The sequence below is a fragment of the Sarcophilus harrisii genome, chromosome 1 (genome assembly GCF_902635505.1).
Source record: "Sarcophilus harrisii chromosome 1, mSarHar1.11, whole genome shotgun sequence".
NCBI lineage: Eukaryota > Metazoa > Chordata > Mammalia > Dasyuromorphia > Dasyuridae > Sarcophilus > Sarcophilus harrisii.
Genome location: NC_045426.1, coordinates 690,606,387 through 690,620,833, shown reverse-complemented (window position 1 = coordinate 690,620,833; position 14,447 = coordinate 690,606,387). Strand labels below are relative to the sequence as shown.

Genomic DNA, 14,447 nt, shown 5'->3' with positions numbered 1-14,447 from the left:
TTTCTTCCTCTGAGACCAGTTGCTATCCCTTAACTCCAGACTTCAGTCTGTAGGCTTTGCTGTTGTTATTTTTTAGTCATGTTCGACTCTTTGTGATCCCATTTGGGGTTTTCTTGGAAGAGATAAATGAAGTGGCTTGCCATTTCCTTCTCCAATTCATTTTACCAATGAGAAAACTAAGGCAAACAAGATGAAGTGACTTGCTCAGGATCATACAGCTAGTGTCTGAGACTGGATTTGAGCTCCAGAAGTTGAGTTTTACTGACTCCAAGCCTGGTACTCTATCTATTGCCCCACTAGCTGGTCTCTGAGATCCTCTCCAGCTCTGTGATCCCTACCATTCTCTAAGAGATTTCTCTGGTCTTCCAAATTAGTTGAGTGAATGAAAAACTTAGGGAGAGGGTTGAGAGAGTTTTAAAAAATATGTCAGGCTTTCTCTGGACTTGAAAGGCTTTGGCTTCCTGGTTCTGTCCTCAGCTCCTGCATTAGGTGGGCAGGGTCCATGGGTTCTCTTGCTCAGGAGCTTCTTCGGGACGCGGGGCTGGCAGATGAAGGGGGCAGCCCTGCTAATGGCAGCTTCTCCACCGCTCTCATGTCATTGCCTTGCTTTTCCCAGCTTGTTGCTCTCCTTCCCCATCGAGCTGGCAGGCTTAAGCCATCCGATACGTGTGATTGAGGGTGTGAAAGAGGGAGGGGGAGGGGGACCACTGCCGGGGAATCCAAGGAGAAGGAGTCACAGCTCCTTCAAGCTGGGTCCGTCTGCCACCACCTCGTGCTCTTTCCCTCCCCTTCCTTCTCTCCCTGAGGGAGGGATTGATTGGTATTTTCTTAAGGATGAATATCCCCATTCTCAGTTTCTGTTTAGGGAAACCTGTCTCAGCTCCATTTCCTAGACAGGGAAAAGAAGAGTTCAAGGTGGAGTGGGGGTAGGAATTACAGGCCAGAAGTGGCACAGGGAATAGGGCCCTGCATCCCTGGACAGATATTCTGTCCAGAAGCCCCTATTTGAAGGAAATCTCCTTTGCCCCTCCACGCAGGAACCTGGCCCTGTGGAGGAAGAAATCCTAGGAGTTTCAGGGTGGGAGGTCATTTAGATCATTCCCTTCCCCACCCCACTCCCATCCCCACAGATTTGGGGATGCCTGTGGAGCTTGGCCATCCCCAACGTTTAAGGGAGATTTTGCAGTTCTTGTTCTTTGGGGGGGAAGTCAAGAGTCTCCTGAGGCCTCAGGAGGCCTGTTTTTCAGTCCTTCTCCCCCTCCGAGCCCCCCTTCCTTCCACTTTCTGCCAGGGAGTGTGAGAAGACTGCATCATCTGGCATACATTTGGGTTAAATTAAGAACCATAGGGGGATGGGAGAGAGGATGGGGAACTGGGTGGGGAGCAAGAGGCTCCTTGTTTTGCTGGATCCCAGGCCCCTCCCTCCCAGGAGTCTCCTAAGCTTGCTTAGAGATCTGGAAGCGGGCTCAGGAGGCCCTGCTCGCCCCCAGGAGTGCCCGACCTGACCAACTGAGAACTTTACCTGACGCTTCAACTGGTCAGCGTCCAGAGGGTGGGGGGAGAGGCCCCTGGGCCAGGGGAGACACTGGGGGCACCTGGAGAGGGATTGGATGGAACGGGGATGAGGGAGGAGACGTCTTTACGATTCAAACAACCTGCCTCCAGATCCTAACCTGGCCCCGGAGGGATGAAGGCAAAGTCTTTCTCCCCGACGTCCTTAAATTTCCCATGCATTCTCGTCCCCAGAAGCCGTGGAAAACTTCGAGTCTTTCTGGCCCGGGCTTCATCCCCGAAACCCGGACGGAGCCTGTCCCAGGCCAAGTTCTCCCTCTATCCCGGGGCAGAGCAGAGTTGGCCCTCCTGCCAAGCCCAGTCCTGAGGTGGGCGAGCCACAAACCCGGGGCAGAAGCGAGCGCGGGCAGTGCAGACCGGAGCTTGAGCCTCCCGGGCAGTGCTCTCCAACCCCGGTCCCCTGCGGAACCCCACCAATCCCCGGCCAGAGCTGCGCCCCACCCATCCCGTACCAATCCCTGGCAGAGCTGGCCCCCAGCCCCACTGGCCCCCTCCGGGCCCCTCGGGCTGGGACTAGCGCTTAGCCTCTGTCCCCACCCGTCCCCAGTCTCTCCACCACCCAGTCCCCAGAGTTAAGCCCTTCTCCCCACGCTCTTCCTCCCCCGGGTCAACCCCGCCCCCCCTCCTGGCTTGTTGGACCCGAGCTGCACCTAAATCTCCGATCTGGTTTCCACATCCCAGTCTGGTGCCGCACCCCGAGTTCCAAGCCGGAGCTGGAAAAAGGGAGCTACTCTGCCCCATCCCACACCGCAGCTGCTTCCGCCCCACCCCCCAGCTCCCATCAGAGCTAACCAGGTCTGAGCACCCCCTTTCTGTCCCGATCCTGGACCAGCCCCTCCCTCGCATTTCCACTTTCCCCTCTCCCCGGGGTCCAGAACTGAGCCCGGTGGCCCCTTCCCCATTCCGGAGACGGAGGGCGCAACCTCATCTCCGCCAGAGCTAAGGATTCTCCCAGATCCCACAGCGGCGCAGCAGCCCCAATTCCGGGGGATCCTCCCCCATTTCTGCCCAGAGTTGCGTCCCTAGAACCCAGCTTAGCTTTGCACCGCGGGGTGGGGAGACGTCGGTCTAGGGACGGAGCCCGAGAGGAGGGCGTGGGGTAGATCTGGGGGGCAATCAGCAGGGGGCGTGCGTGGGGAGGGGGGAATTACGATCTTGGAGGGAGTGGGGGGAGGAGAATCCTCCTGAGCCCGCCCCCTCCTCCGCCCTCCCCTCTCCTGCCCCGCACCACACCCGCCTGTTCTGCGCTCCAGCTGGCCCGGGTGGGGCGCGGGGGGCGGGCCGAGGGAGGCGCTCGGGCAGTGCGGCGCTGGTTGCCGATGCCTCCTTCTTTGCTCGCTTCCACCCTCCGGAGCCACCTGTAGAGCCCAGGCAGCCGTTGGTCTCCCTCCCCCTCTCCCCCAGGTCCGCTTCGCCCCCTGCCCCTGCCCCCTCGGGCGCCCCCGCACACCCCCCGCTCCCCATCCTCGCTCCGCGGCGATCTGCTCCCCCTCCTCCCCGCCCCCGCTGCCTGGGGCGCAGAGCTCCGGACATGTAGCTGCCTGGGCTGCGGCCGCCCTGGGACACCCGGCCCCCCGCACCCCCAACGCAAAGGGAGACCATGGCTCGGAACATTTCCCTGAATTTCCGCGTGGTGGAGGGACGAGACCTGCCGGCCAAAGACGTGTGAGTCTCCCCGCTCCCCGGCCACCCCATTTCTTTCTGCGCCTCCTCGTTGGTTTGTTTTTTTTGGGGGGGGGAGGGGAAGGAAGTCACGCGTGTCATAAGTGCCTACTATGTGTCCGCCACTGTGCTGGGCACTAGAGGCGCCCTGTGTCCCTCCCCCCTTAACCTAGGTGGGAAATCCTGGAGAAAAGCAACCTGTCCCAACCACAGCCCCACCCTTGCCCCTGCAGAGCCCGTCTGCTCTCCCCGAAGTTTGGGGGAACGGGTCGTGCCAGCTTCGACCCCCCCCCCGGTCATTGTTCTTCCCTCTTTCTGCCTCCCCCCCCCCCCAGTGTTCTCCCAGTCAGTCCAGGCAGATGGTTTCTCATTGTAGGCTGTCTGAAAATCAGGGCATCTCTCCCCAGACAGTCCTGGGGGAGGGAGTCGTGGAGTTTGAGCTGAACTTCTCCCCCGGGGCTTCAAGGGGAGGGGGTGGAACAGTGGTGCACAATAGATTCCCCCCGAGACTCGTTCAGCTTCAACCTGTGGGGGCCTTTACAGATGGAGGATGGCCCTGGAAGGGGAGATGAGCTATTGGGGGCATCCTCTTCTGTGCTTAAGGTTCTTGGGGTGGGTTCCCTTGCAGGGCTTCTAGCCCTATGATTCTCACTCCCATAGTCCTCCTGGGGTCTTGGGTTCAGTAACTTTTCATCCCCAGTCCCCACCCTCTGTCAACTGATCGAGCCTGTTCTCAGCCATGGGCACATTTTCCATTCCCCCAGGGTGCCCAGCCAGGTTAAGGCTATTTTGGGAAGGAGGAACAAGTAGTCTTTCATCCTGTTCCTTTCCTAGTCTAGACCTCAGCACTCCAGGGTATATCTGTTCATGGGGGCCTTAGGTGTTGTGGGAGGAGGTGGATCAGAGATTGGCCCATGGCTGGTGTTGGTCTGATTAGAGCAAGAGACCCTTGGCTCTAGAGCTTCCATACTCCTTGTTTGTATGGTTTTTTTTCCCTAGAGGCATTGGGTCAACACCAATGTGGAACACAGTCTCCACCCCCTTCCCCAAAGGGCTTATCTTTATCAGGGAAGGGACTGTGCCTGTGATTCAGCACCTAAGGATGGCTACTTTATAGAGGAGAGTAGTGGGCAGACTAAGAATCCCTGCTGAAGTCATTGGGAGCGTGTGTGTGTGTGGGAGAGAGTTGTGGTATTTTTGTGGTATTTCCATCATGGGTAGCACTCCATTTTTGGAGGGTCAAAAACAATATGCTTGGAGTAAGAGAAAACTGGGTTCCTGTATAATGGAATGGACATTGGACCTAGAATCAAAAGGGACCCAAGTTTGTATCTATCTCAACTATAACCTTGGGTGAGCCACTTCAATCAGTCAAGTCAACAAGCATTTGTTATGCACTCGGGTACAAGGAAAAGGCAATTATGAGTCAAAGTGGATAGAGTGCTGGGTTTGGAGTCAGAAAGACCCATTTTCCTGAATTCAAATCTATCCTCAGACTCTTATCACTACCTTTGTGATCCTAAGCAAGTCACTTAACCCTGCTTGCCTCATTTTCCTCCTCTGAAAAATGAGCTGGAGAAAGGAATAATTTCTCCACTACAGTATCTCTGCCAAGAGAACCCCAAATGGAGTTGAGAAGCCTGAGCGACAATAACATAGAAAGATAAAGAAGGAAACAATATTTGCTCTCAAAGAGTTTACATTCTAATGGAGAAGATGAGATTATATATCAGTACGCAGTATGAATACAAATTAGTTCAGAGTAGCAGTGAGATACAAGGTAGTCTGGGAAGAAGGGCCCCGAAGTTGGAGGGGTTGGGAAGGGCTCCATAAAGAAGTGGGAGCTTGGGTTGTGCCTTAGGGGAAGAGAGGGCTTTATGAGGAAGAGGTTAGTAGGGAGAACATTGCAAGTATGTGGGATGGCCAGTGTAAATCCACAGAAATGGGAAATGCGGTGGTGTAATAGAGCAGCGGAGAAAAAGTCACCTTGTAGGAGGGAGAGCCATGTCTAATGAGTCTGGAAAGGTATGTTGAGGCCCTCATGGGGTTAACAATATCAGCAGTACCTGGCTTACAGGGTTGTTAGGAGACTCCAAGGAGATAATGAATATAAAAAGCAGGTTAAAATTGATAAAGTGAAATGGAAATTCCCGATATCAGTATTAAGCGTGTCACAGCTGGGAGTGATCTCTTTTAATCCATTCTCATATTGAGGAAACTGAGGCATGGAAAAGCTAACATGTTGGCCTGTCGGAGAGCCTGCCCTGTCCTGAAGGGCACAGATATGTCTTGTCACCCATGGCCTGGTGGTTTGCAGCTGGGAGACACTACTGTCCATATTACTCGGTTGGAGTTGAGATGTGTGTGTGTGTGTGTGTGTGTGTGTGTGTGTGTGTGTGTGTGTATCTGGCTTGGCTTCTGGCTCTTTTCCCCAGACACTTGGATTTAGAAATTTAACAAGGAAGCTCTGAACAGAGCCACCTGGATGGGGGAGAATGGGGTAGGGAGAGCCCCAGGCTTTCCCAGGCAGGTGGAGGGCACTGGGAACCTCAGCTTCTCCGAGAACCTTGTGTCCTAATCTTGCCCTACCCACACTTTCCTGGCCAGGAAATGCCATCCTTTCCCACAGATCCAGTTTTAGTCTCACAGAAAGGTCCCATATATTGGAGACTTCCCTTTGGTGAGGGGGAAGGGAGTGGCATTCCCCTTCCACCATCATAGTTCTGTGGCTGGCCTCAGAGATCATATTTGACTCAAGTCTAACTTCTTTGGCTCAAAGTGCCAAAGCCAATTCTTTTGGCTCTTTCCACCAGATACTTTGATTTAGAAGTTTAACAAAGAAGATATGAACAGAGCTATCAGGCTGGGGCAGAATGGGGTGGGGAGAGCCCTAAGCTTTCCCAAGCACTTTTTTGACTGCTTGAAAATTGGTCTGGGTACCTAAGTATCTCCCTTTTTCCTGGGCAAAATTACTTTTTTATAATAATCTTTTTTTTTATTTTTTCAAAATAGATGCAAAGATAGTTTTTGGCATTCACTCCTGCAAAACCTTGTGTTCCAAATTTTTCTCCCTCCTTTTCTTTCTTCCCCCTCCCCTAGATGGCAAGCAATCCAATATAGGTTAAACATATGCAGTTCTTATAAATATAGTTCCACATTGATCATGCTACACAGGAAAAAAATCAGAAAAAAATTGAAAAAAAAAGAGAAATCAGATCAAAAAGGAAAAAAAAGGATAAAGAAAAAAAACAAGCAAGCAAAAACCAACAACAACAAAGGTGAAAATTGAAAAGAGCCACATCCATCAGAATTGATCATTGTATAGTCTTGCTGTTGCTGTGTACAATGATCTCCTGGTTCTACTTCACTCAGCATCAGTTCGTGTAAATCTCTCTAAGCCTTTCTGAAATAATCTGGGCAGAATTTTTTAAAGAACAAAAATACCAGTTTGGAAGTCAGGACCTCTGGGTTCTAATACTGAGGAGATTTCTGGCTCTGTCACCAGAACTTGGGCTCAAATACTGCCTCTTATGCTTACAACACCTGTGTGATTAGTTTCCTTAGTTGGATATCTGAAATCCCTTCCAGCTCTAGATGCAGGAGCCTACAATTCTCTGTGTCTTTTTTTTCTGAGTCTCAGTGTCCTTTTCTGTAAATAACAAGCTTGGACTAAATGATCTTTAAGCTCTGGTTTTGTATAGTGTTACATTTCCTCCAAGCTTGAAGTCAATAGATAGGATTTGAGACAGAGTATCTATCCACTGTGCCATCTAGCTGCCACCATCCACAGAAGGGGAAACTGAGGTACAGAAGGGGAAAGTTAGTTATCAAAACCAGGTAGACTGCTGATTCCTTCAGCACTAGTTAATATGACTACTTCCTATTCTAAAACTCTCCAGCTTTGAAAGGAGTTTAATTTAGGACTGATCCAGAGGTCTTGGAAGAAAGACTCTCAGATGTCATATATCTTTCCTGGACATGAAAAAATGGGACAGAGGGAAGTTATAGTTGATTTCCCACAAGTAGGGAGCAAGAGGACCCGGTTCACATCCCCGTGGGAAAGGCTAAGGGGCCAGGGTTCAGGGCAGATAGCATCCTGCTGAGTAGGCACTTTCCCTGGGTGACACCGGATCACCCCTATGTGATGGGAGCTTGATAAAGACCTTTCCTCACGTCAGCAGCTCAGGGTGGAGAGTTGGCTGGGAGGGAGGGAGTCTTTTCGGAGTGGGATTCAAGGGACAGAATTTTGGGAGGTCAGAACAAGGGCATCCAGGAGAGCATTTTTTTATGGGATCTCCAGCCCAATCCCACCCCTCCCCAATTGATTGATTCAAACACTGAGGCAGAAGGGATTAAAACCGTTCACTCAGTGAAAGGAAGGCCGTGAAACAGGAGTGGACTTCAGATCCAAAGTGCTCTATGAATGCTTAGGTCGTACAGACACTGAATAAAGAGGTAGGCTTGGCCCCTTGGTATTCCTGCTCACACACTGCCCCCAAGCACCAGCTCTTCTGTGTGGGAGCTATTGTTCAACACTTGTCGTAGTTGGAAAATTATCACTTAAACCAGTTTTTCTCCCTGCATGACAGAGAACCCTTTTTGGAGTCAGAGGGTCTGAGTTTTAATTCCAAATTTACCCACCTACATGAGAGCCCCTGGGTACATGATTTCACTTTTCCAGGCCTTTCACCTTTAAAATGAAGGGCTTCAACTAGGCATCTTCTATGGTTGCCTCCAGGGAGAGTTAGGTCCATAATCCTACAGTTTGAGATTGAATTCCAGCTTTGCTTTGGACTCTCTTCATGTTGCTGGGCAAATCAATCAATCTCTGTGGTCTCCAGTTTACTCATCGATATAACAGCTTTCATTTTTATGATGCCTACTATGTGCCAGCACTGTGCTGAGCATTTCATGTTTATTCTCTCCTTTGGTCCTTAAAACAACCCTGGGAGGTAGGTGTGATGATGACCCCCATTTTACAGCTAAGGAAACTGAGGTAGACTTGACCACAACTAGTAAGTCTCTGAAATAGGATTTAAACTCAGGTTTTCCTGATTCCAGGCCTAGGGTTCTATCCACTGAGCGACCTACTTGTTGTGTGGACAAATAGAGATTAAGTCACTTACACAGCTAGTAAGTTCTGAGGCTGGATTTGAAGTCAGAGCTTCCTGCTTCCAGCCTGGGTGTGCTATCCACTGTACCTCACAGCTATCTGTAAAATGAGAGGGTCAGACCACATGGTGGATGAGCTCCCGTCTATCTGACGCTGTCCATGATCCTACGCTCAGAATTAGCACAAAAAAAAGGATTCACATAATAAAGTTACTGTATATTTAGAAGGAACAACAGGTTGTACATAGTAGATCTGCAGTTTTCATGTGCCATTATCTTATGTTATAGAAATGCTTGTTTTATTTCATAAATTAAAAATGAAAGAAACAAACGTGGGAAAAAAACAAACTAGCACGAGGTTAAGTAAGTATTTAATAATTGCCTTTTGCTTCATTGCTTTATTCTTGGATCCGTCCCATTGAAAGGAGGTAGGGTTTTAGGAGGTGCCTGGGGACAGCTGGTGCAAAGTCCCCGAGGTAGGTCATGATCCATTGCGTGTGAGGAGCTCTTAGGACCATCCTAACTGTAAGTGAGATAAAAGCTTTGGCTGCTCTGAAGGGTGAGGTCCTCTCTCCACAGGTCTGGCAACAGTGACCCCTACTGCATTGTCAAGGTGGACCATGAGGTGGTAGCCAGGTGAGCATTTTGGAAGCTGCCTGGCCACGGCAAGAGTGGGGGGCTACCCTGGGCACTGGGCACAGCTCTCTGTCCTCAGAGGTTATGGACCTATGCTTGTGACCTTTCTGGGAAAGGGGCAATTTACCCTGACATTCATTCATTCATTTTTTTTTATTTTTATTAAATGCCTTCATCTAGATGAGAAGCCCTGTGCTAGGTGTTAAACTTGGTGTTTAATGCCCTTGTGTCTTAAATGGTTACTTGGGGCAGAGACTTAGGAGTCCTGGGTTCTATTCCTAAAAATTCTTAGAATTCAGGTTGCAGCTGTAGTATTACCTCTTCCTACCCACTACCTTGGACAGCTCATTTTATCCTATCTGCCTCAGTTTTCTTGTTTGTAAAATGAGCTGCAGAAGAAATGGCAAACCATTCCAGTGTCTTTGCCAAGAAAACCCCAAAGGGGATCGTGAAGAGCAAGAGAGGACTGAAATGACTGAACAGCAAGAGGCTTTATGACTTTAACTAAGATTATTTCCCTTCTCCCGCCCCTGCCTCAGTTTCCTCTGCTGTAAAATGAGGTGGCTTCTGGGTCCCACCCTGATCTAGAGTTCATGATCCGCACGTGGGACACATGACCCACATCTTGGCTCTTTGGGGAAGTCCTGGGTGTGACATCGATGGGAGCCAAGCCCAAAGGGATTGACTCAGTCTCCCTGTCATCCATCCCCAAACCTGTGTCTCCATAACCTTCTTCTGCTCCTTCTGGCCTCCTCCCAGGGCTGACTCACCAGGATGCCTGCCTGCCACCCCTCCCAAGGCTGTCCTGTGACATCTCCTCCTTCCCAGGCTGAGCTGGTTCCTTTCCTCCCCACCCCCAGCTCTAGCTGTACTGAGGCTGTGTGTGTGTGTGTGTGTGTGTGTGTGTGTGTGTATAAGTGTGTGTGTGTGAGTGAGTGTGTGTGTATGTGTGTGAGTGTGTGCGAGTTTGTGTGTGTGAGTGAGTGTGTGTGTGTGAGTGTGTGTGTCTCTGTGTGTGTGTGTGAGTGTGTGTGTGAGTGTGGGGGGGGGAGGGTGCACACTCCCACTTGGATGTCCAGGCACTCTCTTTCAACCCTCCAGGACAGCAACTGTGTGGAGAAACCTGAATCCCTTCTGGGGAGAAGAGTACACCCTGCATCTGCCGCTGGACTTCCATCATTTGGCCTTCTATGTTCTGGATGAAGACACCATCGGGTGAGGGCCCCGTAGAATGATCTTGAGCAGAGCTGGGGGCCACCTGAAGAACCAATCGTGGGCTAGCAGTGAGCGGGCTCAGCAGGAGCTGGGGATGATGGCCCTTCTCCCTGGGCAAAGCTTGTCTGGCTCTCAAAAAAGATGGCAGAACACTAAAGTGAGAAAGGCATATAAGAGTAGTCAAGGAGGCCTACAGAATATGGCATGGGAGATCTGGGAGAAGCCTTAGAACAGGGGATGTCTGGGCTGGGAGGGGGCTTAAAATGGGGATGTCAGAGCTGGGAGGGAAATTAGAACAGGGGATGTCTGGGCTGGGAGGGGGCTTAAGGAATATCTAGTCCCACTGCATTAATTCACAAAGGAGAAAATTGCAATCGGTAGAAGGGAAGGAATTCCTCTAATGTCTCACAACACGCCTGTAGCATCTTGTCTTCTGCTGTTCTGCCCATGGTGAGGAGCACCTGTTAAGGACCCGAGTCCGTTTCCTTCTCTGTAAAGTGATGAGCTTGGGGCTTATTGCTTTTGCCATCTCTTCTAGTTCCAACTCCGCCGATCCCACTTTGGTGGGAAGGTCCAGTCATTCTAACAGGTCACTAGATGGCAGTGACCCTTTTGAGTTCTAGATGGGCAGGGCTCATGGCAAAGTGACCACAGCCCCTGCCTGAGGAAGGGCTCAAAGATCTCCACTTGGTCTCACAGAGGAGGGCTTAGAACAGGGAGGGGAACTCCGCCAGGGATATCATTTGCATAATCAGGCTCAGGGATGATGAGCTGAAAGCTAGGGACAACAACCTCCCACTGCTAGAGTTCTCCAAATCGGTAGTGTTGTGTGGCCCGTGAATGATGTTATAAATATCTAAATAGCCTTGGCAGAAAAAAGGTTCCCCAGTCCTGGTTTGGAAGGAGCAGGTTCATTGGCCCTCTTCCCTGCCCCCGTCAGACTCTCACCCCAGGTATCCCTCACCATGTTCCCCGCAGACACGATGACATCATTGGCAAGATCTCACTGAGCAAGGAGACCATTGCATCTGCAAGCCCCCGAGGTGAGAATCCGGGACTGATGGGAACATGGGAGTGGTGCCCAAGCATGGGGAGTGCTGCCCAAGGGCTGGGGGTTCCCAGAGAATCAACTATCAGAGCCAAGAAGTGTCTTAGAACAGAGAATGTCAGAGCCAGCAGGAGTCTTAGAACAAAGAATGTCAGGGCTAGTAGGGGGTCTTAGAACATAGAATGTCAGACCTAGCAGGGGTCTTAGAACAGAGAATGTCAGGGTTAGTAGGGGTTCTTAGAACGCAGAATGTCAGGGCTACCAAGGGCTTGAGAATGAAGACTATCAGATCGGGGAGGGGTGCTGGAGCAGAGGATAGCGCTGGTTCTGTTTGGGACTTTGAACTCCTCACATGTCATGGGGAAAGAGCCAGCCGGATCCAGCCGGGCGATGATGTTCCTTCTGACCTTTTCTGATACAAGGGATTGATAGCTGGCTCAATCTGAGTCACGTGGACCCCGATGAGGAGGTGCAAGGGGAGATCCACCTGGATGTGAAGCTCCTGGCAGAGGCCCAGGGACCTCGGCTCCGCTGCCACATCATCGAGGCTCGGTACAGTCCCCGATGTGGAGGGTAACGGGGGTGGGCAGAACCTCCTTGTATCTGGGGGACAAAATGGACACAGTGAGAAAGGGGGAGGCCAGGGGGCCGGCTGGACCCCAGCGTTGGAGGGTTCCTGCTGAGACACCTTGGGCAGCTGCTTCTGTCGAGCCGCTCTGAGACTGGGAAAGGTCATGGGCAGTTGGAAGTGGGCGCTAGTGAGGGGGTGGACGGTACCAAGGAGGCAGCCTGGCTTCGTGGCAGCCTTGGGGGGCTTGCCAGTGTTGTCTTCCTCTGACTCATCCCCAGCCTGGCATTGTGAATCAGCTGTGGCCACTCTTGGAAACAGTCGGCTAGACCAGCTGTCTCTTCCCCAGCAATCTCCAACTCAGACCATCTTGCTTTCCACCCTTCTTCCTTCCTCCCCTCTCTCCCTCCTTCCTACCTTTTTTCCTCTGGGAATTGGGACAGAGAAATCAGCTCCTCTTCCCTTTGGGAGCCTTCTCTCCCGCCCCCACCCTAGGAGTCTCTGTTCTCTGCAATGTAATAGGGTGGCCTGTGCGTGACAGACCATAGAATGGAGGAGGGGAAGCGGTTGGCTCCCGAGAGCCTCCCTAGTGCCCCTCAAGGCTCATGGGACCTTGGCAGCATTGTCCTAGGCAGTGCTCTCCAGTGTCCTTATTTGGCATCTTAGATACCATCCTGTGTTAGGAGAATCTTTGCATAGGGACATAGGAATATAGAATGGGATGGGGGAGATTTAGAACCTGGAATGTCAGAGCTAGGTTCTAAATCCATAGAACCTCTAAGGAGGGAGCTTAGAACAGGGAATGTTAGAGCTGGGAGGGAGCTTAGAACAGGGAATGTCAGAGCTGGGAGGGAGCTTAGAACAGGGAATGTCAGAGCTGGGAGGGACCTTAGAACAGGGAATGTCGGAGCTGGGAGGGAGCTTAGGAATAGATCCATAGACAGAAGTGATTTGCTCAGTGGTCCTTCACCTGGCTACTGGGAGAGCTAGGAACTGAAGCCAGATCTTTGGACCCCATGTCTCGTGCTCCTTTCCGTGCCCAATATTACCTCTCAGGGAGTGATCAAAGCCCAGGATGGTGGCGAAATTCACCTTCAGTGGTTCTCAAACCTTTGTTCTCAGTATCTTCATGTTGTTAAAAAAAAACTATCGAGGATCTGTTCAAAGAGTTTTTGTTCACATGGGTTATATTTATAGCTATTTACTATATTAGAAATAAAAAATAATTTTGAATTTGTAGATCCTCTGAAAGGGATTCAGAGACACCAACAATTCTTTGGACTACACTTTGAGGACCACTGTATATATGTGCTCTACTTAGCTCAGGTTCTCCAGAGAGCTAATTGGGTCAGGAGAACCGGGAATAGCACCCAGGAACTAGCCAGGCCCTAGCAAGGCTGAGTCTGTTACAATACCTCTAGAAAATGAATTGATCTTGAGGAGGCTCATCTGGTGTGAATGAGAGAACCACAGAATCTTGGGAGTCTTAGGCTACCAGAGTCCCTGTGCCTCTGTTCTGCATTATCCAGCCAATCAGTGCCAAGGGATATAAGGGGAGAGAATATGGATGACTCAGTGCACCCCATCTCCATTCCTGGAAATACACCTGCCAGGGCACCGTCAGGGGGAGAGGGGGGCAGAGAATATCTGTGCTAGTGAAGGATGCTACCTCCTCTCCATATGTCTTGTGCACTCTTAGTCACGTCCCCTCCCATTTTCACTCCCACAAGAACTCATTCAACCCCACCTCCCTCTTCTTCTAGATGGGTTTCATGTCGGTCCTGTTCTTGGAGTCAGAAAGATGGGAGTTCAAATCCATGCCCTGCTGCAGCTACTAGCTGTAAGATTCTAGGCAAGTCGCTTCATTACTCAGCCTCCATGAACTCTCCTGTGAAATGGGGCTAATAATAACACCTATCAATAATAAAAACACGGTTTTAAATCCCATGCCCCGCTGCAGCTACTAGCTGTAAGATTCTAGGCAAGTCATTTTATTACTCAGCCTCCATGTTCTCTCCTGTGAAATGGGGCTAATAATAACACCTGTCTCCCAGAGTGTTTTTAAGGCACAAATAGAGAGCATACATACAATGCTTTGTAAACCTTAACCTGCCATTTGCATGCTAGTTATTTTTGCTATCATACTTCAGGTTTGCTACTTCAAAGCATCATGACGCTAGACAAGCTCTCCATGAGCCTCCCTTTCCTTGATTATAGTTAGATTGAATAACTTCTAATATCCTTTCCTCTTGCGTATTCCGCTCTGCAGAATTTCTTTCTGTTCTTTCCGAGAGACAATTCATCGAGTTCCCGGCTCTGCCCTTGGCTTTCTGTGGGAGCGCGGGGTCAGAGCTCTTTCTTCTCCGTGTCTCCTCCCCCCATCCCCCACAAAGCATGTGTGCGGGGGAAGGAACTTGACCTAATATTGAATGTGGCTTTGAAATCATTTGAACGTAAGGTGGAAGATTGATTGATCTCATATGAAAGGGCTTTGAGGATGGAGAAGGGGGATTAATATGGAGTGTTGAGAATATGGAATGTGAGAGCTGGAAGGGCTTTTAGAACAGGCAATGTCAGGGCCAGGAGGGGTCTTAGAACAGGGGATGTCAGGGCTGGGAGGGGTCTTAGAACAAG

The 14,447-nt window shown here is 50.7% G+C and overlaps 1 protein-coding gene across 1 annotated transcript in view; it reads left to right on the top strand.

The window, feature by feature from the left end:
- The first annotated feature begins 2,759 nt into the window (after positions 1–2,759).
- Positions 2,760–14,447, top strand: part of RASAL1 (RAS protein activator like 1) — a 43,774-nt gene continuing 32,086 nt past the window's right edge. Inside the window, exons 1-5 of the mRNA XM_031948584.1 lie at positions 2,760–3,237; positions 8,926–8,982; positions 10,084–10,197; positions 11,176–11,240; positions 11,668–11,797. Of these exons, the coding sequence (XP_031804444.1) occupies positions 3,173–3,237; positions 8,926–8,982; positions 10,084–10,197; positions 11,176–11,240; positions 11,668–11,797 (431 nt within the window). The 5' untranslated portion in view covers positions 2,760–3,172. The remainder of the gene's footprint in view (positions 3,238–8,925; positions 8,983–10,083; positions 10,198–11,175; positions 11,241–11,667; positions 11,798–14,447) is intronic.